The sequence below is a fragment of the Vidua chalybeata genome, chromosome 7, assembly GCF_026979565.1.
Source record: "Vidua chalybeata isolate OUT-0048 chromosome 7, bVidCha1 merged haplotype, whole genome shotgun sequence".
NCBI lineage: Eukaryota > Metazoa > Chordata > Aves > Passeriformes > Viduidae > Vidua > Vidua chalybeata.
In genome coordinates, this window is record NC_071536.1 from 12,206,971 (window position 1) to 12,232,246 (window position 25,276).

Consider the following 25,276-nt stretch of genomic DNA (forward strand, 5'->3'; position numbering starts at 1 on the left):
CAACCATGGTGGTGTTAGCCAAAGATGCAGTGCTAACACTGTAATGCTTGAGGAACACACTGGCTGCTGTAAAATTGGGGAGGAAAAAACTCCAAAGCACCACCCATGCACAAAACCCCCCACCTCGAGGTACCAGAAAATATGAACAGATTAATTTAAAGTGAGGCTCAACACTTAAATACTATCTATATCAATTTATTGGCTTCTAAAGCCACCTTTTCTGCAGACACCAACTCGCTTCACTAAGCTTGTGTACAGCATAATAATCACTATAAATTTTAGCCACAAAAAAGGCCTGATTTTAGGTTTGTAATACAACACTGTAGAAGAGAAGATGACATCTGGAACAAACCACAGAAGATCAGCAGTATACTGAAAAATGACATGTTATACATGTTTATTATCAAATTTACATTCCACTATGAAACAACAGTAAGTGCAAAAAGCAGATGGAAAAAAATACCATGAAAATCCCAGACTATTCAAACACTGTAATCCCCTCATGTAACAGCCAAATGAAGCCCAAATACAATTACTTTCCTTCCCTCTCTGTTGCTATTCGACTGCAGTAGATGTTTAACTTTGATCACAGGTATTTTGAGCATGCAGGTATCACTGAATTTATCAAAAACAAACAGTGAAACTAGAAAGCTTTAAGTTTGTGCTTTAAGACAGTTGGAATATGGTAAATACAAGAATTCCCTTCTGTCTCTTGTATCTTGCACAGGCATGGGTAAGTCCTTTCTAGCATCCATGTTTGACTCAAACCTGCAAGGTAACAGAACCCTGCCAAAATGTAATTCTCCATTCCTTCTAGGTCTACCTCTACTCAAAAGATCTGGTGCAGGATGTCAGCCATGCAAGTTTGTCACCTCTCTTATGGGAAACAACAAAAGCCAAATCATTCCTAGAATCATGGTAACTTCTAAAATGTTCTCAGAAACACATATTAAAAAAGGGTTTATCTTCTAGGTTTTGGTACAAAATGGTAAACTTGAAAGAAGTATCAATTTTCGCTGTTACTGCAAGCCAGGCATGTATAGCTAAACTGTGCATGACTATTTAAAGGCATAAATGCATGACAGAACACTGCACCACAGCATCAACCAACTGGGTAAACACACACAAACACCATGGTATAGAGGTTCTTCCATTTTCTTTTTGCCTTATGTAAAGTATCTGATGATACACCTCAGCTACAGAACAAACCAACCTCTCAACATCCACAGCATTGTTTGAACTGAGCCAGTTTATATTGCTGGGCTATGGAATAGGGAAGTGTCCCCAAGAGAAACATGCATTTCATTTATATGCTTGTAGATTAGTTTTACCTGAACCACAGTCTGCCAAAGGAATTCTGCCTTAGCAGATTTGCTACTCTGCTGATCCAGTGGCTGGAGTTATCTTATGAAGCCAGTTAGAAACACGGTGTAGTACCTTCAAAAATTTATCTGTAACTCAGGTATTCCTACAATAAACACATAAAATAGACGGACTTTTGACATGCTACACTTCTCTGTTGGTACCAAACTGTCTAAGCTTTTACTAACTTGTTTCCCTGGAAGTTACACAGCAGAAATACCCATCCCAGGCCACTGGAGACCAACATGGCACTCCCTCCTTTCACTCTTACCTTATGTAGCTAGGCAAGACACCATGCACAGCTAAGTACATACAAACATAAATACTTACATGAAAAAATTAAATATTTTTCACTTAAAAACCAAAATTAACCCGTATATAGTCTTTCAAATAAAATTCACCTTTTGTAAGTGTAAGATTTTGCTTAGAGAGCAAAAGGCAGCTCCAGGAGTTCTGGAATATTTCTGTGCGCTGCTGACAGACAAGAATCCCTGTGCAAGTTTGAAGTGGTTACTCCTTTTCCCTTTACAAAACAAAAATATCAAAGAGTCATTACAAGATCTACAGAACTGTAAAGGCCACATTACAAATTTCCTATAAACAAGGTTAAGAAGCTTTCTTTTCCTGCCCTACTCCATTCACCTCTGCAGCAACGAGGGTACTGATTATGGATAATATACCTAACAGCAAATGCAAATCAGTGTGACTGCACTGATGCTTCACACCACACCCCTAGACAGCTGCCAGCTATACCCCACTTACATAGTATCAGGAAGGTAAACTTAACTGCTTAATCTAATTGTATGGAAACAAATAATTTTATAATGTTGAGAGGTACAGTGAAAATTTATATAAAGACTAAGAAGCTGTTTCTATTCAGGTCACTGGCAAAGACAACTTTTTCTTAAGTTACACAAAACATCTGTTGTAGATTGTTCATTTATGATTAGAATCTTGGACAGGAAGGAATCAAAAAAGTAGCATGGGCAGTAATATTTTTATAATTAACACTCAGAAACCAGATTTCTAAAATGAAGTTCTTTTTTGAGTTGGAAACTCTGCCTCAGCTATGTTCAGAAACACACTCCATCACTGGTCACTGGATTTCAATATTCATTAAAATGCTACAAAGAACACCAGCTTTTTTCTTCCTGTTTCTATTTAGAGACTGACAAATTTTGCTCTTAATGAAATCTTTTAAACAAAATCCTACTTTAAATGAGAAATAATTGAATGAAAGACATAAAGTTTACTGGAGAACTATCAAATATAAAGAATGTGTACTTGGCAAGACAAGAGGCAGTTTTCTGAACTTCCAACAATTTCCTTGAAGTAAATGTTCTCCATTTAAGTCTTTAAAAAGAAGCCCTTAATCAAGCACCTAGGGTTTATTTCCTTTTGCAATGCTGAAACGTGCCTGAGATATTTGTGTGAGTGTGTGTGCATAAAACTATCCTCATTTAAATAGATGCACTCTACACTTTGGAAAGATTTCTTAGCTGGATGTTCTCACCCCAACACACTATTCTGGTTCTTAATTCTTATTCATTGCACATTTCTCTGTGTGCTTTGTTCACAAGCTCTGGAAAGAAATTAACGTCTGTCAATACCTCACTAACACAATTGCACTCTTTCAAAATATAAATCCTGTGTTTGTAAACTGAAGTATTACTTTCTTACATAGAGCTAAAGATTCTCTCCCCTGCTTCTCAAAGTGAGGAGGTGTTCAAAAGAGCAGAGCTTCTGAAATGGAAAATAAAAGAATGAAAAAAAAGTCCAAGTTTTCATATTTGTTTGCTACAGAGAGGAACTTGGGCTGATAATGCTGGTCAGACTGATTGTTATTTTAATATTATATTTAAATGATGTAGCCTGACTGCAAACAACTAGTAAATACTATGGGTGTATGGTGGAAAAAAATTAAATACCTACACATAGAGGTTAAAGGGTTAAAACATTGAAAATGTCTACAACAGTCTTCACTTCTGACTAAGTTAAGACAAGATGCTGAAGGGGGTCTTGAAATAAAGCTTTGGTTTTACCTTTCTGTCTCCCACAAAAACCTTCTTCCTCAAACCCAAGCAGTGTTCCTTTGCTCCTTGGTCCCAACGCTTGTCTTTCCCACATTTTAACATGCACATGCCTTCTCCAACGCTTCTGTAACACACCTAACAATGCCTGTACTGGATGTTCATCCCTCAAATTATTTACTGTGCTCTAAGTCAAACACCTTTCAGGCCAGTTAGTCTTCCTTTAGTATATCCATTTTTGATGACTGTGTGCAAACAGGAGCTCCCAGTGCTCCAATTATGGCTGGAAGACTCTGGTTTCTTCTCAGTCCTGCCATTAAGTTGCTACCTGCATTTAAGAACCCAGTTGAGTCCTGCCTCTGCAAGCCAACCTCTGGCCCCTGATTCTTGCCATGGTCCTGTGTTTCAGGGGGCTTGATCACCCTGGCAATGCCCAGCCTCTTCAGTCTGTCCACGAGGCTCATCTTCAGCTGGCCTATGTCTGGGACGTTACGGGAGGGCTTTAGGCCATACATTTCCTGCAAAAACGTTTCTGCTGGTCGAGAAGCCAGGAAATTGTCTGAGTGATGCACTCGAGGCTCAAACAGTGGAGGGGAAGGACAAGGTGAACGCGAAGGAGAATTTGGTGGAGTAGAAGGAATGGGAAGAGTTCGAGGGGGTTGCAGCAAAGGCAGTTTTTCTAACATGGGGCTGTCATAAACCTTGGCAGAGATGCCTCGTTCTTGCAAAAGTTTAGCCAGGCTGCTTGTGCTGCTGAAAGTAGTAGTTGAGTCTCTTCTGTTGGTAACAAATTCTCCAGTACTTAGTCTGTAAGGAAGAGCTGATGGAGTGCTCACTACTGGGTTTCCAGTACTACTGCCAGTATTCCCCAGTGAAAATAGAGCACCCATGGAACTGAAAGAAAATAAAAATTAAACAAAGAATATACACACATTAGACATTTATATACCTGCTCTTCATTTGCATTTTTGTATACAGAAGACTCAAGAAAAACCTTAACTATTGCTATCAGCTGTGACAGCTTCAGTATTCAGAATTATTGTTCTGCAAAGTACCAATGAATTTACCTTCTGTGATCTCCTGTACTCTATTAGACAGAATATTAACATAGTTGTCCAGTTAATTAAAAAAAATATAACCGAATCAGAAAATAAATCATCATGGAATTTTTTTTTCCACAATAGCTGTATGCTACAAGGCATCTGCTACTTAAGAGTTAAAATTTACTTCAAGTTACCTTAACTTGTTTTAATTCTCACTCTAGAGAATTCCAAGTTTTCCTTTGTAATTACAACTATTTTTATAAGTAACATCCTACATGTTGCCTAACTGCCTTAGTATTTTTAAAACTGGTCCATGTATCAAAAGCCAGAAAGTAACTGTTTAATCCTATGCAGCAGCATTTAGAATGTTAGCAGTCCTCATACCTGGGAGTTACTTGAGTGACATCAGATGGGTGAAGGATCCTACAGGTAGTGAAGGTAAATGTGGAATTTGTTGAAGATAGACACTTCCCTGGATTTGAGGCTGCAATGTGAAGAATTTACATGCATTAAGGATAAAAGTAAAAGACATAGAAGAATGAATCAAAGTCTAAGACAATGTTATTATCACTGCTAATTTTTTGAGTCCTTTTTTTTGAAGTAAAGAACAAGAACAGCAAAGACAGCATTACCACACAAATACTTTCCCTAGAGTAAAGGACACTGCTAAATAGACTTAGGAAGAAACACTAACCATGCTTCTTACCAGTGAGTGGTACTGCTGCTGAAGTAATAGGTGGCACGAAAATGCCTGCTGCTGGCTTTGACAATGCACATTTCTTTTCCTCTGGGAAGGACTGTTGTGCTTGAAATGTTATACCTCCTTCACCCTCTTCCTCATCATCTTCCTCCAGGTCAGAGATGTGGTGCACAGTATCATCAGACAGAGGGGTAAAGCCTTTAGTAACAACACCTGGTCTTGGGTCAAGAATGGTGCCGAGGTTGGGTCGAGCAAGCTGCTGCCAATGAAAAAGGGTCTGAGATCCTGGTGTGACAAAAGAGAAGAGATTCAGAGAGCCATTACCTACTACTGTATCGAGTTACAAGAATGCATTATGAAAAGAAGTGCAGCTGGCTGCTGTGAGCCACACACCCACTGGACAGCAATGCCAAGAAGCAGCCTAACATCGGCATGGAGCCTACCAAATACTACTGCTTCCTGTTACTGCACATCATACCCAGCTGTACATACGATGATTTAGCTGGCAAACATAAAATCCTTTTCTGCTAATGAGAGAAGAAAGATCATCCTCTTACCTTCAATGGGTTTGACAATTTGCAACTTCTCTGGTAGGAGAACGCGGAGATTACTAGAGCTGGCAGAGAGATCCGTGAATTCTGAGTTTGTACTTGGGGAAAAAGAGCTTTCTGTTGGTGTACTGCAGCTACTAGCCTCATCTTTCTGCTCAGCCAGCAAATACATTTTTCGGTCCCACTCCTCCTCAAAGAACTGCTTCTCACTCAGGTAGTTCTGACGACGCAGAGAGAGCCTGTGCAGAGCTGTGACCAGGTCATTGTCTCCAGGGGTTCCCGGCTGGCCAGAACTGTGAGTGTCTCTGTGAGAAACATCAAATAATAATAGATATTAACCCCATTAAATTAACTATTTCTCTATTATACAGCAGAAGTCCAGTCTGGGTTTAGTTTTGAATCAGTTCTTTTCAGAAGAAGGTAACAGGCTGTGCTTCCTACTTCAAATTCTTCTCAGAGCTGCTCCCTGGGGCCATCTGTGTGTGGCACTCCAAGTGGTGCACGCCAGACTGGAAGGGCTTTGCTGTCATAACAGCACTCGAGCGATTTGATCCAGGGATTGGCAACGGCGCAGGAAAGGAAGAGGAGCGGCCACGGATGACATTAGCAACCTTGACAGTGTCAAACACTCGCTTCTGTTGAACCCTGTGGAAAAGACAAACAAACGTGGTTTTCAGAAGCAAAGAAGATATAATAAAGAAAAATCTCTGAAAAACAAAGTTTGAAAAGTCTGTGGAGACCCCACTATAAGATGTTCAGAAAAACATGATTGCCTAAACACTCATGTCTTCAAGAGATCTACTCTATTAAGCATCAGAATTACCACTTCTTTACCTGAAAGATCTGAACTTCTACTGATAACTGCTTTAGAATATTCAAAAGTATATATTTTATTTATTTAATTTGTATATGCTTTCAGAAGCACATATTTAGTTTATTACTCCTTGCTCAGAATCATGAACAGGTCTTCAGGGTTTTAAAAACTCTTATATATCTTTCAGCTATAATGTCATTTGTCCAGCAATTTTTCTATAAGCATTAAAAGGGGTAAAACTAGTCCTGTGCATCAGAGAATTTGGATCAAGAAGTTTCAAATTAAAGAATGAAATAACATCCTTTTATCAATTCCCAGCTTCTTTATAGAATCAAGTAAGAGTAGCAGGTTTCAAAATTGAAAAGATTACCAAATACTACAAACCTTTTTTTATTTACAATGAAAACATTATAGAGGGAATATATGCATTTATGGAGTCCCCGAAATCAGTTTCACCTTAATTAATACAAGTCTATGGATAAGTATCAAAATAGCACATGGAGATCTGAAAACATACTTTTGCTTGGAGAGAACAGATTCATCAGCCTGACTCAATTCCTTCCGCATTGTCCCTTCAATTTCTGCTGCAAGGGAATCCTAGAGAAAAATGGAAACCATAAGAGTTGACAAATTAGATTCAAGTCTTCCTTCTGACAATTTTAGCAGAAAATATCTGTAAAATTACTTTTAACAATCAGCATTTGTTTGCCCAGTATCAGTATGCTTTGGACAAACCCTTCTGCCTCTGAAGTAAGGGCATGTGGGACAGTTTTCCACCATAACTATACCCATGTGTAACCAGGATGGGGTTCAGTTTTCATTAGCAACATTTGCTTTTTCTTTGTGTTTCTTTATGTACTCTGTATGTTAGTTGCTTTAGTTAAGCTACAGTTTTAAGAGCACTTCTTACAAGTGTACATGAGTGATTCTGTACACACAGAGCAACCAACCAAAACCTGAAGAATTCCCAAATATTTTGAGTATGTGAGATGCTCTGTTTCTTAAAGAAACACTGTTGAGTTACAAAATTCACACCAACATCAAACAAGACACCAGCACAACTGAGCATAAGCTATAGAACATGCCAATTCCCTTATTAAACAGAAATGGAAAAATAATTGCAGTGTCACAGTATGTCAAGTGAACAGTTAGTTTCCTAACTAATTTCCTAAATTTCTAACAAGTGTACACATTAAAGAATTGAAAAACCAACAGATCAGCTCCTTTGTCTACTACAAAATAGTTCTGGCTGCAGTTCCTGCAAAGGCTGTTGTGCTCCTACAGCTGCTCACTGCCACAGCTGTGTGTGCCAGCTGGTGTGTGCCACGCTAGAGGTGCTGGTTACCACAGGAAATGCTCCACGAGACTGCGGGTGGCAGAGACAAGCGACAGAGCTGGCTCTACTGCGCAGCAACTTCACTTCTTCCTGGGACTCGTGCAACATCCCCAGACACTCTGCATTCCGGTCTTGAAACTCATGGAGCTGGAAGAGACGAGAGGCCATCACATGATCTCTTCGGAGAGAATGAACTCCTGCAGTAACCTAGAATGGCTGATTCAACACTGCAAGATTCTTTCAGCTGCAGGGCACATGCCCACAACTGGAATGGACAACAGTACAGCATCCGTAGCAGTTTTAGTGACAAAGCACAAAGATTCAAAAGAGGAAAAAGTATGATGAAATTCAAAGGAAAATACATTGAAAAAATGCAAATACACTAAATACTGATGCAAAAGAAGCAAAAAAAGAGAACTGCCTTAAAATCTAATGAGCCACAGTACTGTTGATACAATCAGTAATATTCACACTAAAGCACTCTTTTTCTCATAACTAAGAATAGTAAGACCTCCCTATTTGAAACACGCTCCTTGCCTTTTATACTCCTGTGAACTACAAAAATATTTGTGTAGGCTTAAGTAAAATAATCATTCTTTTCCTCCAATCATATGACTTAACACAATGAAAGATTAAAATCCTACATAATTAAAAAGCAGTAGTTCCCACTTTCTCTCAGTTTTCTTTCTCCTGTATTCTGTCCCAAACATTTATCTAAATGTATGTTATAGAAGTCTTAAATACCTCTGCTGTCAGTTGTCTCTGAGCATCTTTGGAGGCTTGTAAGTGAAGTTTCAGCTCCTCCTTCTCAATCATATTCTGAAAGCACAAAAAGGTGCTCATCATTTTCTCAGCTGATTTCCCCAAGAGACTGATCCTCTGCCACACTTTCCAGGAACAGTGCAACCCCGTGGCTTGCCAAGTCAGTTTTTGCCTGCGGTAAGCACTGGCATGTGCATGCTGCACAGATATCTGTGCACACACGGACACTTTATCAGCATTCCCTTACCTCTTTGAGTTTATGCTGAAGATCAACAATCTGGGACAAAAGGGATGAGATCTCTTCCTGGTAGCGAATTACCTCCTCACTCTTCTCTGACAACTCCTCTGTTATCCTGGAAATCTGAGCATTTGTTTGCCCTACAAAACACAAAAGGAACTTAATCAAGATGTTCTCCCACAAAAAAAAAACCACAAAAACAACCCCAAACCAAACCTAAATCCCAGAAAGGATGAGTGAAAGTAAAAAACAATCTCCAAAACCACCAATTCTCTTAGGAATCAATTCATAATACATAAAAGTAGGTGCCTCAGAACATCCATAAGGAAAAGAGTAACAGTGGGGAGAAGGAGGAAAAAGAGTTAATTTCAAATGCAGGTATAACATATTAAGAACCAAGCATGTAGAATCTGAAACACACATGATCAGTATGTGAAATGACCACAATAAAACAATTTCAAATGACATAACGACTCATGATCAAGGCCAGACTTGAAATATTCTGGAAAAGTCTGATTCTGAATTAATCTTGTTATTAACTACCACTGTCCCCAAAGCAAATACAAACAGCTGCTCTAGACAAATTAAGCCACTTGCTTATTTAAATGCTTTGGTTCATAAGATATATTCTAAAACTAATGTGTTCATAGTTTTAAGAATGTAGACACTGACCCATTTCAGTGTCAAGTGTGCTGAATATACAAGGAGAATATTTTATTGATTTTCAATGTCTGTAGGCTTCAGTTTAGAAAGTTTATGGACATCACCTTTTGTGTTCATTTTTCCCTTCTAAACATAACACACTACTGAATTTGAATGCCAGAGTGAAATCTGATAAAATACAGAAACAACCTTGCACTTGGGCTAAGGGCAAGACTTCAATGATTAGCATAAATTACTGAAGCCCATTTTTAGGTTCAGGGTTAACTAAGAAGATGTAGGCACTAGGTATTTCACCTACCATCCTGTTATTGCAAAATACAGCCTGGATACTCACGGAGTTCTTTGACACAGTCATTGACCAGCTGCTGTTCCTTCTCTTCGTATGTAATGGTTTCTGACTTCAGATGGCAAGCCTTTGAGAAAATTATTCACTTATCAATAACAATTTCAGTTTATCTATAATGTTATAAATTTTTACTTCTAAAATTCTCGCAACTGAAGAGTCTCCCCTCTCTCTTTAAAAATTCTATGCATCAGGTTATGTTTTCCAACATAACCTGTTTCCCAGAATTTTACAGGTGTTTTATGTGAAAGACAGATAGACACATGAACAAAGCCTGATCTCTTGTCTCTAATAAAAAACTGTTGCAAAAATATGTAATTTGGTAGGGAAGGTGAACCAAGACAGAAATCAGAAATAAGCAATTTAATTTGTTTCAAAAACTTAAGTTAAAAAAAACACCTTGAAAACTGACTGATGTTAGCCAACTCTCTTATGGCACTGAAAATCTCTTAATAGAACAGCTTTTCTCCATATTTCAAACTTGTCTATTTAGACTAAATTTTCTGGGCCAGAGACTGAGTATCACAACATATCTAAACAATATGAAGCACTCTAGATTCCCATGTCTCTTTTGATTGTGAGGATGGTAATACTAAATTTAGCACAGCCAAATCTTCTATACTCAGAACTGTTTGCCAGTAAGGGACTCACACTGTAAAACTCAGCAAATGGTTTTAAAGATTATCCCAGCAAACAGTACATTTACACAAGTGCAGGCAAATACGCCTCTTTACATAGTGCTGTCACATGAAAAGAAATATAAAATCAAATAGAGGCTCATTGTAATTGAGGCTATTTCAAGTCACTGAAGGTTATGTTATATCACAGAATGATTGAGACCTGGCTAGCCTGTAAACTTGCAATCATATACAGGCTTAGGAGCAAAATAAAGGCAATCTTCTCTTTGTTATCCTACAACACTACTGACATATCCAGTTAATCTTATGGAGTTTTAGGAAGAATGGGCATCTCAGGCTGAGTACTTTGGAGATAAAACAAGGGCAGAAGTGTATTTTATTGACATTAAAGGAATCTACTGTAGTACTGGTATAACAAGCTTATATTGGGAAAAACTCACATAAAAAAATCAAAACACCACACACACACACACACACAAAATAAATTATCTTCACTTTTCTTACAAACAACACCCCCTTTTCTTAAAGGCAACAAAAATAACCCAGTTTTAAACAATGTCCTATTTTACAAGTTCCACTCTTCACTACCAAAGAAAAGGCACTGCATTCGTTGACTCCAATTCTTGGAACCTTTGCTGTTGGTTCCATTCTGTAGCCATTTTTTGTCTGGCCATTTAGTCTCTATCCTTCTAATGGCACATCTAGAGCCTGTGTTCAAGCTTTACACACATGAAAGACCAGTTAAAATAGAGAACTAATCATATAGTCACAACCAAGTGTGTCTTTAAAATAATTTAAGTGGAAGCTTATTAACCCTTAAATATCTTCTGACAAAAACAATGGCATCAGAATGGAATTCCCCAAATACTCCTGATCATTGCAGTCAGATTTATGTCAAAACAAACTACATGAGCTGGAGGGCCTGATGTGTCCAAGTACTTTTGGTGGGTGCTCATATATCTTCCCACGCTTTTTCATGTATCACAAACTGCACTGAGAACAGACTGCTGGAGAACTCTGGAGATAATGAGGAATGAAGGAAACAGAAGGATGTGGGCACGGAGGGAAAGTGCTCAGGAATGATTTGCGTATAGTGACACAAAATAGCCATGTGCTTCAAGAGAAATCCTGCTGCTGGATTTTGAACACCCTGATTATTTGTTTCACACTCAGCACACACAGCACATGCCGTCAGTTGGATGTACCTTGGATCGCAGAGCCAGGTTCTCTTCCTCCAGCTCTCTTAGTTTATCCTGCAAGACATCCAGCTGCAATGGATCGTGGGAGACAGTGAAAGACTCGTTGAAGCGCAGTGGTGTGGAACAGCTGGAATCCGTCTCACTCTCCTCAGAAGCGATGGAAACAATACGTAGCAGGTCATCCTTCTTTGACAGCTCATGCTGCAGCTGGTTAACCTAGGACAAGCGAAGATCACCACCACATGAAATACACTTTACATACACAATATCATACTGTATTTTTCATGCAGCCTCTAGAACGTCACTGCTCCTGAATAGCTCACACCTCCATTTATTTACAGGAAGTTCGCAAAATTGTAATTTTACCACTGCAAGGGAGACTGAAAATTCAAGACACCACAAAATGAACAACAGAACTTACTTTTTAAATAGTTTACTGCAAAATGATTTCCCAGTTGCCTTGATATATTATTTCATTTTAAAATGCTAGCTATCATTTTGATTATGACCATTACTCTGAATTCTTGAGTTCCTGGAGAAAAAGACTGAGAGACAACTATTCATATGTACAGAATGGTACCTTCCAGTTTGCACATTAAATGACCCATAGGACAATTAAAAACAAAAGAAGAGACAGATCTCATTTTGATAAAATCTATTTTGCTTATCTACATTTTTATATGAATACCTAAGTTTATGCTGTCCTACAGCTGATTATGAGTACATCCTTGTCACCAGCATACTGTTTTACACAAGCAGCTGAATCCATTTCACTGCAGGTTACACTACATCTCTTGACCACAGGGTTATTTGTCAACTATTTAATTATTTTTTTAAGGAAAAAAAAAAAAAAACAAACAAAGAAAAGGTTAGATCAAGCATTTGTGCTTACAGGAAGAGATGGAGTGAAGATCTTGATCAGAATTCACTTTTCATTAAATTTTATTTATTCATTTGTTTATTAGTGTAAGCACCCCATTAACCAGCTCACTTTCTGTTTCCTCACCCATGAAGTTATGTAGCAGCTCATGTCAGATATCAATCTCTTATTTTGACTTATATTAGTCCATTTTTAGTTTAACAGTGGGAAATCAGATTTATAGTCTGATATACCCTAATGATATCTAACATTCTCATAATTTCTCAGTAATTACAATATGTTGTCTTCATATTCAATTCCTGGACTGCAAAAAGTGATTGAACAAGAGAATGGCACCTAAGCACATTTCTGTAGTCCAAGAGCACCAATCACCCCAAAATGATATATTTCTTTTAATCCTCTTACCACCATCATAAATGGAAAAAAAAAAAAAGGAGAGAAAAAATGAGAACAAAACTAAATAAAGGAAAAAAAAAAAAAAAAAGAAAAGCAATCACTTACTCTGTCTAGAGTTTGTCCTAACTGTTCTTCCAGTGCTTCATTCTGCTCCATCAACAGATGATTTCGCTTAAGGAGGGCTTGTCCAATTCGCGCTGCCAGTTCCAGGTCCCGATCCTTCTGCTCAAAAAATGAGAAAAAATGTTTCCTTTTGATCATGTAAGGTTTAAATTCAGAGTAGTTTTAGATTCTCCTAGATATTGCTCAATGCATCAGCACTCTGAGATTCCCCCTTCACTCTCAAATAGATCAACACTGTTAGAAAATTATTAATGCTTCATCACTTGGATCCAGAACACATCCATAACTGTGTTTTTTGATACAGCATATTCTCCTCCACAGCCATTTGCAGTAACAGGAAGGGAAAGCACCAAACCTGGGGACCGTTTTGTGTTTTGTGCTGAGTACAAAGATTACGTGGGCTCTGTTGAATAACACACACACACAAAAATCACACACTTACTTAGGCCTGTGGCCTTCCCAGTCACACTTCCTCCAGAACAGACTGCTCAGCTTAAACAGTGGTGAAAGGGTACAAGCAGAGGAGCAACAGGAAATCAGAAGAAAGCTGTTTCTTTCTTATACTCACTGGCTTCATGGGTGCCCATAGTTTTGTTACATTTTGTTTCTGAGGTGGTGCAAGCAAATGGGTAGCTTCTCATTACTCACGTGTTTGATAAGCAGCTCTTGAAGATAACTGAATCAAAATGGTCAACAGCTGAATAAAAACTCTCCCTCAAATACATTCCCTCAACTGCATTAACACAGCGTGACAGTGACAAGCATACCTCAGCTAACAGATGTTTGACCATGTCAGCTTCACCGCAGTCTTTCTGCTCCACATTATCTGTGCCAAGAACTGAAGAGAGACAAACATGCTTATTTTATTGAAGGAAAGACAAGAAGATTGTGGGAAGAAGGAGAGCTGAACTCAGATGATGTTGTTTATATACAAATACAGTACTTGGTTGATGAAGCTAGCAGAAGCTATGAAAATGCACCTTCAACTTCAGAAATGTGAAACAATAATCATTTGGGAAATTGATAAACGAGGTATTGAACATTTGCGCTTTTCAGCAATGTTAAGTAAGACTTGAAGTGCTCACACATCTTTCAAATTTAGAAAAAGGAGAAAAAACTCCTAAGAGCAACTTTTTGAATACAGCTAAGCAATTGAATCCTCCAGCCTGCTGGGGAGAGAAGGAGGAGTATATTGGAGCATATCCAAATACAATTAAACACATACTTTAACCCTGAAGCAAAATTCCCACTAGGCTGTGTGACAGCTGTACACAGGAAGTATGGAGACCCCTGAGACAAGTCATGAAAATGTATTTATTAAGGGCTTGACCATCTTGGAAACAATTCAGAAGAAATGAGATGATGTATGTCTGGGTTTTAGATGTAGCAGTAAATGCTATCTTAGTAATCAAGTGACTCTAATGTTTGAAGAGTTTGTAAAACTATTAAAAAATTGAGAAACAGTAGGATTGGAAAGAGGACTGAGTGAGGAATAAGCAGAGCATGAAGAATTTGTGACACCTCTGAACAAAACACAGTGCTAGAACTGCAAAGCATTGGTCTGCTCTTGTTCATGTCCTGATAAAAAGATGGTGGTAACAAAGGCATCTTAATTACCTTGTGCAAATTTGTGAGATCCATCCAAGGAGGAGGAAGGAATTTCAATAAGAGCTAGAGTGACAGATAATGAAAGATATGGAAGGGAAAAAGAGAAAAAAGAAGAGAAAGAATTAAAATGTAAGGAAATAGGTAATTTTCTGCCATGCATCTACCACAATCAAAAAATAAATGCATGTGTAAACATAGTTTTTTCACTATTAACACTTTCTAAGGCCTTTTAGGGAATCATTTAAATATAATTTTCTTCAGAAGCAGAATTCTACATCTCTCTATCGGATGATGAACGTTTGTGCTAAGCTCAACAGCAATTTGCTATTTTTGCTTTATGAAGTCAGGATCATTAAAGTGAAGAAGGCAGTAATATAAATTTAAGAATTACAGAAGTACCTCCTTCAGATGAAAATTTAAGTTAACCTGTTTCAAAATGAATTCCATCATCACTGAACTGCAAAATGAGATTACTATAGGTTTGATCTCAATATTTCCTTCACTCTTTCACCTTGTTTAAATTGCATTCTTACTCTGAATATACAGTGGTATCAATTATCAGTTCTTTTCTTTGTTTTGTTGAGGACTTAGTTATGAGATAGTAAAGTGCCAAGCTAAAGTGCACACTAACTTTATTTACATATGTTATATAAACTGTCTATACCCTTCACATACATAATGGCCACAATTAACCTTTTAAAGCATAACACTACAGCTATACTAAGATCAAAGTTGCATTTTAGTAATAAAAGAAACTTCTTTGTAATTTTGAAAGACAGAAGAACAGGAAGAACAACACAGAAGGAAAAGTTTTACTGTTTCTCTAAAAGCTTAAAAGAAAAATATATCAAAGTAACAAACCAAATGCTTTTCATCAAGTAGATCAGTAGGCATAAAAACCCAACATATGCTGTTTAAGCATGCAGGAGCTTTCAACTTATAGCACTCTCACTTACTAACTGTAGTTCTAAGCAGGGAAAAAATAGAAACTCTCTACTAAATTTAAAGTACGTATCTATCAGTAGCATAAAATGCATTTGGAGGACAATTTTACTGAACTACTTGGTTGCTGAGACTAGCTGCTGGAAAGGGGACTCCAAACACATCTAACTTATTAATATCTGGAAAATTCACATACATAACTAAGATACAGCCATTACAGGCAGAATATTATAGCCAGCTCTCCTGTGGTAACTGCTCCTAGCAGGTGATTTCAAGTTATAAGTTTCTATCCAGTCCCTTTAATAAAAATTTACACTGATTCCATGCTAATTCCAAGGTTATTCAGGTAGGTAAGTACCTAAAATCAAGAGCAAATATCTTTACTCTGATAACTACAATCACAGAACCAACAGCTTTGAAACCTAGCTCTATAAAAATTTCTGTATTTTCTCTCAGTACAGGATCAAAACTATACAGTTTATTAGAATTCTCTCTTGAGAACACATGCACATGCAATACTCACCTTGCCAAGTGAAAGTTGCAAGCAACTCTTCATTTTGGTTATGTTGTGCCATGACCCTTTATTCACACATACAAAGTAGTTCCAAAGAGGTCTTTTGTAATTCAAGATTTCTTATGCTAGCACAGTTGAAGCAGAAAATATTCTTCCACCTCACTGAAAACACTACCAGTGTGAACCCAACTGACAGACCTTATGGGACAGACCTTCTTATAGGCAGCAGCAGCCATAAAAAGAGGAGGAGCTCAAGTGCAATAACTACTGTGTTGTTTTGGGGCTTTTTTCTCAAATACAAAGTCACTCAAACCATATATTCAGCATTCTCTCCTGGAAAACGTTATAAAAATATTTCCATACATATACAGGGGGAGGAAGATACACAGCTAAAACCCCATGTCATGCTTCATGTCACATTACTCCCAATTCCAGGCAACAAAGAAAGATTAAAATTTCACCTAACAAGTTATTCAACAATAATTATAACTAGAATTTGATTTATATCTGTATTTGTCTGGGACTCTCCCAGTATGTCCCTGTAGGTTACTAGTCTCAAAAAAGCTTCTATGATTTCAAGTGTAACCAACGTCTGGACAATTTCTAGGAGAAACAAACCATATTTATGTTTGAGTTTACATGACTCAGCAGTTACAAAAGTGTTCTTAAATGATACAAGAATTCGTTTTATATGTTATGATTAACTGCTATCTTTTAATTCAATTCAATTATTAATTTAAATTAATAATTTAAATTCACTAATTTCAGTCATTGCTACAAGAAAACATTTATAACTTTAAAAACTGCTTTAAAAACTCCTACAAGCAGTTTCCTGTTTTCACAGGACACCTTCTCTATTTGAAAAGAACTACCCTCTGGGAGAAATAGGAAGATGGACCTTTCTCCAGAGCCTTGACAGCCAAATAATACACAACAGGCTTCATGAAAACTTTGTTGATAAAACCCCTCCCTCTCCCTGCAGGCTGAAAATGCAAGCTCACACTGACTGAAGGTCCTTTGGAGCCCTGCGTTTCATCACGCAGGTGAGGTGCAGAGCCAAAATCTTCGGCAGAGCTGCGTTTCACGTCACGCACGGCTAGACTCTGATCCCACCTCTTTATAATTAACTCTTAGAGGCAAGTACACGCCCCACCAACCACACAACTGCTTCCAGTGAACTACAAAAGCATTCACTCGACTATAAAATCATTTATGCTTGCAATATTAGTATCAGAAACAGTCTCAGCAATAAACATTAAGTGGCTTTCCAATTACTTTCCACAGTTAAAAGAGTTCAAAGCCTTCCAGTACAACTCATAACAAGGTCACTCTAAATTGTTGAGTACTGCATTCTTGGGAGGTGATATTTTAATCTTTGTTATTCCTTTGCTATGCACCCTTGGGAAGCTTAAACTACAAAGAACAATGACAAAAAAAACCCTTTTAGAGGTAGCATGTACAAGGAAGAGGTAATCATTACAGATTGTATATAAAAAACAAGTTCCCTCTTCACTGTGGTTTGTTCCAATAGTTCCAATATATGGAGGAAACAGGACTTCCCCATTTCTCTGAAGAGATTACAATACATTCTCCTCACAAGAAAACACTTAAAAACTACAGGCAATTATGTGCTTCACAAACATTACTGACACAAAACATCAGGGGAACATCACCAAATCAACCACAGCATGGTCAACATTCCTGAAAACAGAACTGCTTCACACTCATACCTCTTCTAGCACAATTCTAGGTTCCTGCCTCTTTTTCACTATCACATCTTCATTCTTACTTCAGTATGTAATCTGATGATCAGGCAGTCATTAACCATCTTAAGTCAGCCATTAGAATTGCAGTGTGAACCCCAAGCACGTCCCCTGAAATCAGCCTTTTCTTCCACCTGTCCAAAGTTTTCCAGATTTGACCATTTCCTACTATTAACTGCGTATCTAGATTTTTATCTTCAGTATCTGGGGAAATAAATACCGACTCACTCATGTAACGGAAGGAGTCCTCCTCACGAGCTGGAGCAGCCATCTCCGGCAGCCGGCCATGGCAAGCCATGGGCTGAATCCAGTCTGGATTTTCATACAGGTACAGAGAGTCCACTCGTAACTGGTAATCTGGCAACTGTTCTTCCAGCATGCTCACCAACTCCACCTCAGGAAGGTCCTCATTGGAGCAGCCATCTGAAAGAGAGTAAATGCCAGTAATAGTGCATTGTTAAATATATGTAAAATTTAATAGTGCTGCTACAGTACTATACATTTTATGTACTATAAAATACTTCATAAATCTTCAGTAGATGTGGAAATAATTATTCTGTACCAGACAAAATAACAGAATACTTACTGAATCAATGCTTGATTTATACTGCAATACTTTTAAGTTCCTCACCCCCAGCTGATCCCAAAACTTCCTGAAAAGATGGTATACTGTGTCCCTCCAACTTCCTGAATATAATGTATGTACTAAGTTTGAATTTCTCTTTTCCTCTTCATTGAGCTAAAACACAAACCTACATTTTACCAGCTATTGATTTCCTAAAGTCTCATTGACTTTTCATAGTTGTTACACTTCCCTTTTCTGAAGGAAATTCACATTTTTCTTGTTCTTCTGTTTTATGCATTGATTTGATAATGAACATAGATGTAAACAATCTTAAAAGTAAGCAAAATCAAGTGAATACTGCTTTGAAATCAGGGAAGAAGTATAAAACTTCATTATCATCCTTATGGAATCACACTCTGAGAAACATGATACTAAACCCCTGCAATCAAAGTTTAGCTCTTTCTATGCTGTGTGTGTCCCTTAATCTCTTCACAGTTATTGCAAAAAAACCACATTAATACTAAATTGGTAAAATATCAATGGTATGCAATGATTATCTTTGCAAGATTTCCACTCAGGATGAATACTATCTGCAGTATCTTTCTATGGAAAAAACACCAATGTTGTATATTGACAGTACGAATTCTATATACAGTATTTCACAGTGCACAGTGACTTTACAAGTGAGTCTAATGTCACTGGTTTTGTTCCTCTACAATACCACATAAGCAGCACAAAGAATGTGAAACATAAGGTTGTCTTCAGGTTGGTGCTTTATGACATGTTAAGACACATTCAAGATTTTTAATAGCAATTCTTCAACTTACCAGGGACGCTCTCCAAGCCCCTGGGATCAAAACTCATGAGTCTTTCCTTCACAGTTCACTTCCTTGGAAAGAACATTCTGTAATCAAGCTGTGCACCATTCCTTTACTGCTTTGGTAAAAAGATGGCTTTGGTTTAGAGACAGCGTAAGTGAGAGCCATCAAGGCACAGAGGCTCACAAATCCGGCATCGACTCACTTCTGTAGGCTGGTTCATACTCCAGATCTACTGCCATCTTAGGACATGCCTATTTCACCTGGGCTACTGATCAGTAGAAGTATTTCATGTAAGCTTCACCAGCTTCTCAGTTCACCCATCACCTAAAAATAAAACAGAGAGAATGCCCAGGTTTAACAGATTTCACTCTTTCAAGGGAGACAGGTAAATTGCTGTGACTTTGTTTCTTTCAGCGTGAATTTCCCCTCTGTACTATAATTAAATATTAAAAAAAAAAAAGGCAAACAAGCATTTTATTTCCAGTTTACACAGTACACATAAAAAGTAGCATTAAAATATGTTTCCATCCTGCAGATAGCTCACCTTAAACATGGACTTGGTCAAATATCTCTTTGTCTGTACTATTCATCTTCTTTCATAAAATATTTAGTGTATTCAGGTCATTCACTGAAACAAGGCATTTCCTTTTTATGCTAACAGACAACAGCTCCAACTAAAACGTTTTCTTTAGGCCACTACATTATTTAAAGTGATGGATTCTAAAGTCAGGATTTTAAAAACATCACCCTTAACATTTAAATTGTTAAAAAAATTTAAGTTTTACACAAGCATTTGCTTGAGTCTCTTTTCCTTTAGAAATCTATTAATTAAAAATTGGACCTATCAAAAATTTACTTCGTGGATTGTGATAAAATTTGTGTTTTCTCTTCAGCAGGGACTCAGATAAACCAGAAAATGAAACTACTGTGACTGATTCAGATAAGCTATCGGAAGAGTTTAATGAAGTATACACTTTTCCTTTGCCAAGACTGATTAATCACCTTCCATATAAAACAGTAGTTCTAGATGAGAGAAAGATATAAAACTGAAGAGAAAACCAGTCTCCTTTTCCCTCCTCTGGCATTCAGTTAACATAAAATTCTCTTAAAAGCCTTCATTAATTTAAAATTTGCTTTTAACAGTTTCCCCAAGATCTCAAATCATCAAGCACAACAATCAGAGGTTTGTTTTGCTGTCTATAGCAACCTCTTATTTGACATGATTAAAATGGACAGTGCAGGAGCTTTTTAAAGCAAGTCTGGAGCCTGCCAGTTCATCTGCTCGTAGACTTTGGCAGGAGATCAAAAAAGAACTTTCTTCCATTAAGGTCAGCTCATACTTGTGTGCAGTATCTTCTTGTTTTGTCATTCATTTCTTTATGTATGTGACCTGTTTATCAGTTGTAATTATTATGCATATTAAACACTTAATAAAAAAGAAAAACTTGAGATTTCAGGCATATTTTCTATCTAAATGCTTCTAGCATTTAAAAAAATTCTATAGGCTGTTTTTTAAATGGATTGCTGAAAAGCATGAACTATACATACCCCCTTCTCTAAAACAACTTAATACAGAATAATATAAGACATTTAATTAGACTGCTGTAGACCCACACATGCAAATGACTTTATTTTGTAACAAGAAGAGTCACTAGACAGCTAGACAAAGTTCAGCAGCACAGGACAGTTTCTTCACAACTCTAACTCAATCTTTTTCCTTTGAGCTTTAAAACTGTAAAAATGAATGCTGCTGCTTCTCAAGATTGATTTTAATCTCTCTTCTAAGGGCAAAGCAGAAGCACTATTTGTAGCAGGTCAGTCTCAGTTCAGCCAAGGGGGGTGGGGGGTGGAAGATGATTTGGCTAAATGTTTTCTAGAGCACCAGGCCAACACCAAGCTATTGAATTGAAAGAGCAAACTCATTTGTAAAACCTTTGAGAAGTTTACTACATAAGCAAACACCATAAAAGTTAATGCTTGCATTTCCAGTGCTTCTCATAGCTTTAGTTTCCTGTACCATGGGGCAACTTCTGTAGAAATTCAAGCACTGGGCAGTTCCACCCTGAAAGTAACTCCATGAACCTTCTACACTGCAGCTATAAAACAATTTCCTAACTGCAGATTCCTCCTGCAAGTCAAAACTATGATTAAATACATTTAAATAAACCCCATAAAATTTATAACATGGCTTTAAAATATATGACCATGCTATAAAAAGATGGACTAGAAATTAAAATTGTTAAATCATGCAGAAAGACATGTCCAAAAGAGAAGCTAGAAAAGTTTCTCAGGTATCGATTTTAATCTTTATTTATAAAGATTATTTCCAGTGTCAATTTACTATATTTATTCTACACTGATCTACATCTTATCAGTTTTGTCCCCCTACTCTCTCATAGGCCAATTTCCCATTGATGTTCACGTCTTTTACTAATAGGCTCACTGTGCACAGGAAAAACAAGGGAAATTCAAATATTGGAGAACAACCCATATGCAGGGGTGGTGCTCTCAGAAGGCTTTTTTCAAGGAAGGTTCATGAGAGATGAAAATATCAGACAACATTTTACACACATACCTATCCCAATCTTAGTGTTTCCGTAATCTCTAGATTAAATTTTACTCCCCAATGTGTGTCTCACATTTCAGCTATCGTTTGGCTCCAAACAGTGAGCTAAAACCTGGGCTACATATAGCACACTTCTTGTAGAAGTCAAAACTATTCCTGCACCTTCTGAATCTGCCCTAGAGAATCCAAGTTGTTCTAAAGAGATTTTATAATTTTTTCCTTCAGTGAGTCAGAAGACCCTAGTGAAGATTGCTTGAAAAAGCAATACTGACTAAAATCTTAGAAAAAGATAATTTAGTTATAAAGCATTGAAAATTGCTCTTGTCTTTGTAAGTACCACTTTGAGCAATTTCAGAGGGATGCAGAAGGAGCTGGGACAACTCAAGATAGAATATAATTCTGAAGACATTCTACCACTAGAGAAACTCTGATTCAAACCTGAATTATGAGAAAGATCAGGGAGTTGCTTTACAACTGGAAACCACAGACAACTGTATGTGTTATTTCTTTGTCCACAAAGTTAAAAATGTATGCGAAATATTGGCATCTATATCGACAATATCCAAACTGCAACATAAATAAACTGTTATTCTTGCTATTTTTCATTTGTTGAGAGCAGCTGACTCCTCACAAGTACTTGGAAAGACTAAACTAGGTCTGCTTCTCTGTACAATTCCAGGATTCAAGACATTAGGCCACAAGTAACACAAAGAAAATTTTGACAACAAAGAAGATTCTAACAACAAAGAAGATTCTAACTTGACTAAGAGAGAAGACATCATCCATTTTCCAAAAGCAAGCCAAGTAAATGAGTTATTCATTGTTATTATTCTCAGATGCCAAATTTTACTGCCATGTAAGCATGCAATTTAAAAATTGTATCAAGTCATTAACACAGTACTTTTTCCATTGCTAAAATTGGAATGCTGTCAAGCCAGCTAATAGCAATCAACATATTCTGCATTTCAAGGTTAATGAAACAGTTCTATTCTTATAGCAAACATGACCACACTGAATTGCTGCCAAAACATTCCTGGGACCAGTGCTCAGAAGCAGAGGCCAAATTTTTCAACACCATCCAGTAGGAGATGAAGGACAAAGGATTATCAACTGAAAAACAAATCTATGTGAACACAAACTTTGTCTATCAGAAGTAACATTTGCCGTTTGCCTAACACCTGTTATTTTCAGCCAATACTATCCCTACAAAAATCTATTTAGTGCTTGTGTTTCGCTCATGTAAGGAAAAAAATATTTAAAAGAGTATGCCAACATAATCCTAAAACCAACTGTAATGGTCATAAACAAGCCTGCAACAGACTTCCAATCATAATTGTTTTTCTTCTGGGATGGGGGGAAGGCTTCAGAGGGGAAGCTGGAGAACACCTCTTGGAGAATGATGAATCACATGGGGATCATGAAACTGGCAATGACATTCCTTCGTCCTATTTTATCTACAGTCACGCCAAACCACGCTCACTTATTCTCTTTGTCTGTCATTTGTAACAGCTTATGCTCTCCAAAGTGGCAACACTACCTGTCAAATACATGTATATATGCTTTATGTACCTGTATACATGCATACTGTTGAATACCACAGCTTGATAGTTAAGATTTAAGTCCTACATGTTTGGAGGTTGTCTATGTCACCCTTAGTACAATGTAAAAACAGCAAATGCCTAATTGAAGTCTGCCTTAGTCTGAAACTATGAGTGTTACCTACATTAAAGACACACACTATGTTCTATTAATTCCTAGATTTTTTATGTAAATACATAATCAAAACACTACTATCTGTATGCATCTTTTCTCACAAATTTTCTTTTTTCAGGAGAAAATTAACTTGAATAACATTTAACTGAAATTGCTAACACTTTCAGTTGATGCATGGCTGATCACCCAAAAAAGTAGTTTCAGTTCCTTGACCTACATCCCAGCCAGTGCTCAGCATTTTAAGATACAATTCTGTATTAGAATTAACCAAACTGATCTATATGACTCAGTCACCAGAATATCACTAGCAATCAAACCAGAAATGAAAATGCTCTATTTGTGTCTTCTTGGAAACTAATCAACAAATCACAATTATCATTCCTGAAAGACAGCACTTCTACTACACAGTATTAATTCCAGAAGTCTACTATTAGAGGCAAACCACCCTCAGGAAAGTCTGTGGTTTCCCAATGCTCTTCAAACTACATTTTCAGGTACTCGTAACAGAAATTCGATAAACAGATACAGCTCTAATAGTCACACTGCCACTAGAGTAGAAAAATTTCAGGTATTGGAAAATATTTTTTTTTCAATTTCGCTTCAGTGTCAGAAGTGTAATTAAAAAGAAGTTCTGCCTATTTTTACTAAGAGCTACATCTTTTGAAAGAACACAAGTATCTGAAAACAAACCTAAAATCGACTGTTGCTTTCTAATGTTGACTTAAGTTATTTATTAGTATATCAAATATCTGCATCAGACTGTCATAATCAGTTAAGAGTAACTGTGAAACATAAGCAAGAAATAGGCACCTATGCAACAGCTGAAGATTGCATTAAAGATAAAAGTAAGAGCACGTTACTCCACATAAGATTTCTCCACTAGCATGGACGGCAGAGTAAATGACACTTAATGACAGATACTGGTACTCCAGTTTAACCAGCTGATTAAAATGAAACAATGTGATTAAGAAGTTGCTAGCAGCTAGAATTTCCTTGCCTTCCATACACAAGCAAGCCAACAGCTAAGATGTCACCGAGGGCTGCCTCGTGTTCGCGGTGACATGACCCTCCAGGGAGCCCGCTCGGTGACGGGCACCCCGGGCCGCTGAAGGTCACCCCGGCACCGCCTGCGGGCACCGCCACCCCCGCAGCCCCCGCTTACACTGAATAGACGGAGCTCAACACAGCGCTACGTTACATTAAAGCATCACCACCGCCAAAAGAGTCCAGTCAGCTGCCAACCCGGACAGGCGCCGGAATTCCTTCTCCGCCCGGGACCGCGGGGCCAAGCCCCGGACACCGCCTCACGCTCGGGCACCGCGCCCCGACCCCAACCAGCCTCGGGAAAGCCGCCGAACACCCGGCGCGGCCCGCTGTACCTTCCAGCCCGGGTGGTGCCGCGGCCCGGCGGGGAATGGCCCGGCCGGGGCGAGAGGAGGGACGATTAACCCCTGCAGGGGTGTGAGGCACGGAGCGCGCCGCTCGCCCGTGAGGCGGCAGGGCACCGCTGGACCGGCGCCGAGTGCTCGCTTACTCGGCCCACGCTGCGCTCCCTCCGGCGCCGCTCTTCCCGCCGCAGCCCCGCATGCAACACAGCGGCGACTGAGGAAGGGCCCCGATGGCTTCCGCTCGGCTCCCGCCCAGAACTACAGCCCCCGGCGGGCCGCCGCCAGTGACGAGCCCCACAATGCGCCGGGCCATTGGTG

At 38.2% G+C, this 25,276-nt stretch overlaps 1 protein-coding gene across 2 annotated transcripts; it reads right to left on the bottom strand.

Moving 5' to 3' along the window:
- Positions 1 to 370: 370 nt before the first annotated feature.
- Positions 371 to 25,274, bottom strand: TRAK2 (trafficking kinesin protein 2). Of its 2 annotated transcripts, XM_053947328.1 has the most exons (18): positions 24,950 to 25,273; positions 19,298 to 19,615; positions 18,134 to 18,328; positions 13,846 to 13,916; positions 13,061 to 13,177; positions 11,686 to 11,895; positions 9,834 to 9,912; positions 8,846 to 8,976; positions 8,581 to 8,655; positions 7,846 to 7,983; positions 7,018 to 7,097; positions 6,128 to 6,331; positions 5,693 to 5,991; positions 5,142 to 5,420; positions 4,820 to 4,919; positions 3,721 to 4,286; positions 1,764 to 1,885; positions 371 to 1,468 (listed from the first exon to the last, which is right to left on the bottom strand). In XM_053947328.1, exons 2-18 carry the CDS (start codon positions 19,332 to 19,334, stop codon positions 1,448 to 1,450), a joined length of 2,724 nt encoding a protein of 907 aa, XP_053803303.1. In that variant the 5' UTR covers positions 19,335 to 19,615; positions 24,950 to 25,273; the 3' UTR covers positions 371 to 1,447. The 2 variants fall into 2 exon arrangements, with proteins under 2 accessions (XP_053803303.1, XP_053803304.1); XM_053947329.1 differs by lacking the exon at positions 371 to 1,468 and having other exon boundaries at positions 1,829 to 1,885; positions 3,593 to 4,286; positions 24,950 to 25,274.
- Between the last annotated feature and the right edge of the window lie 2 nt (positions 25,275 to 25,276).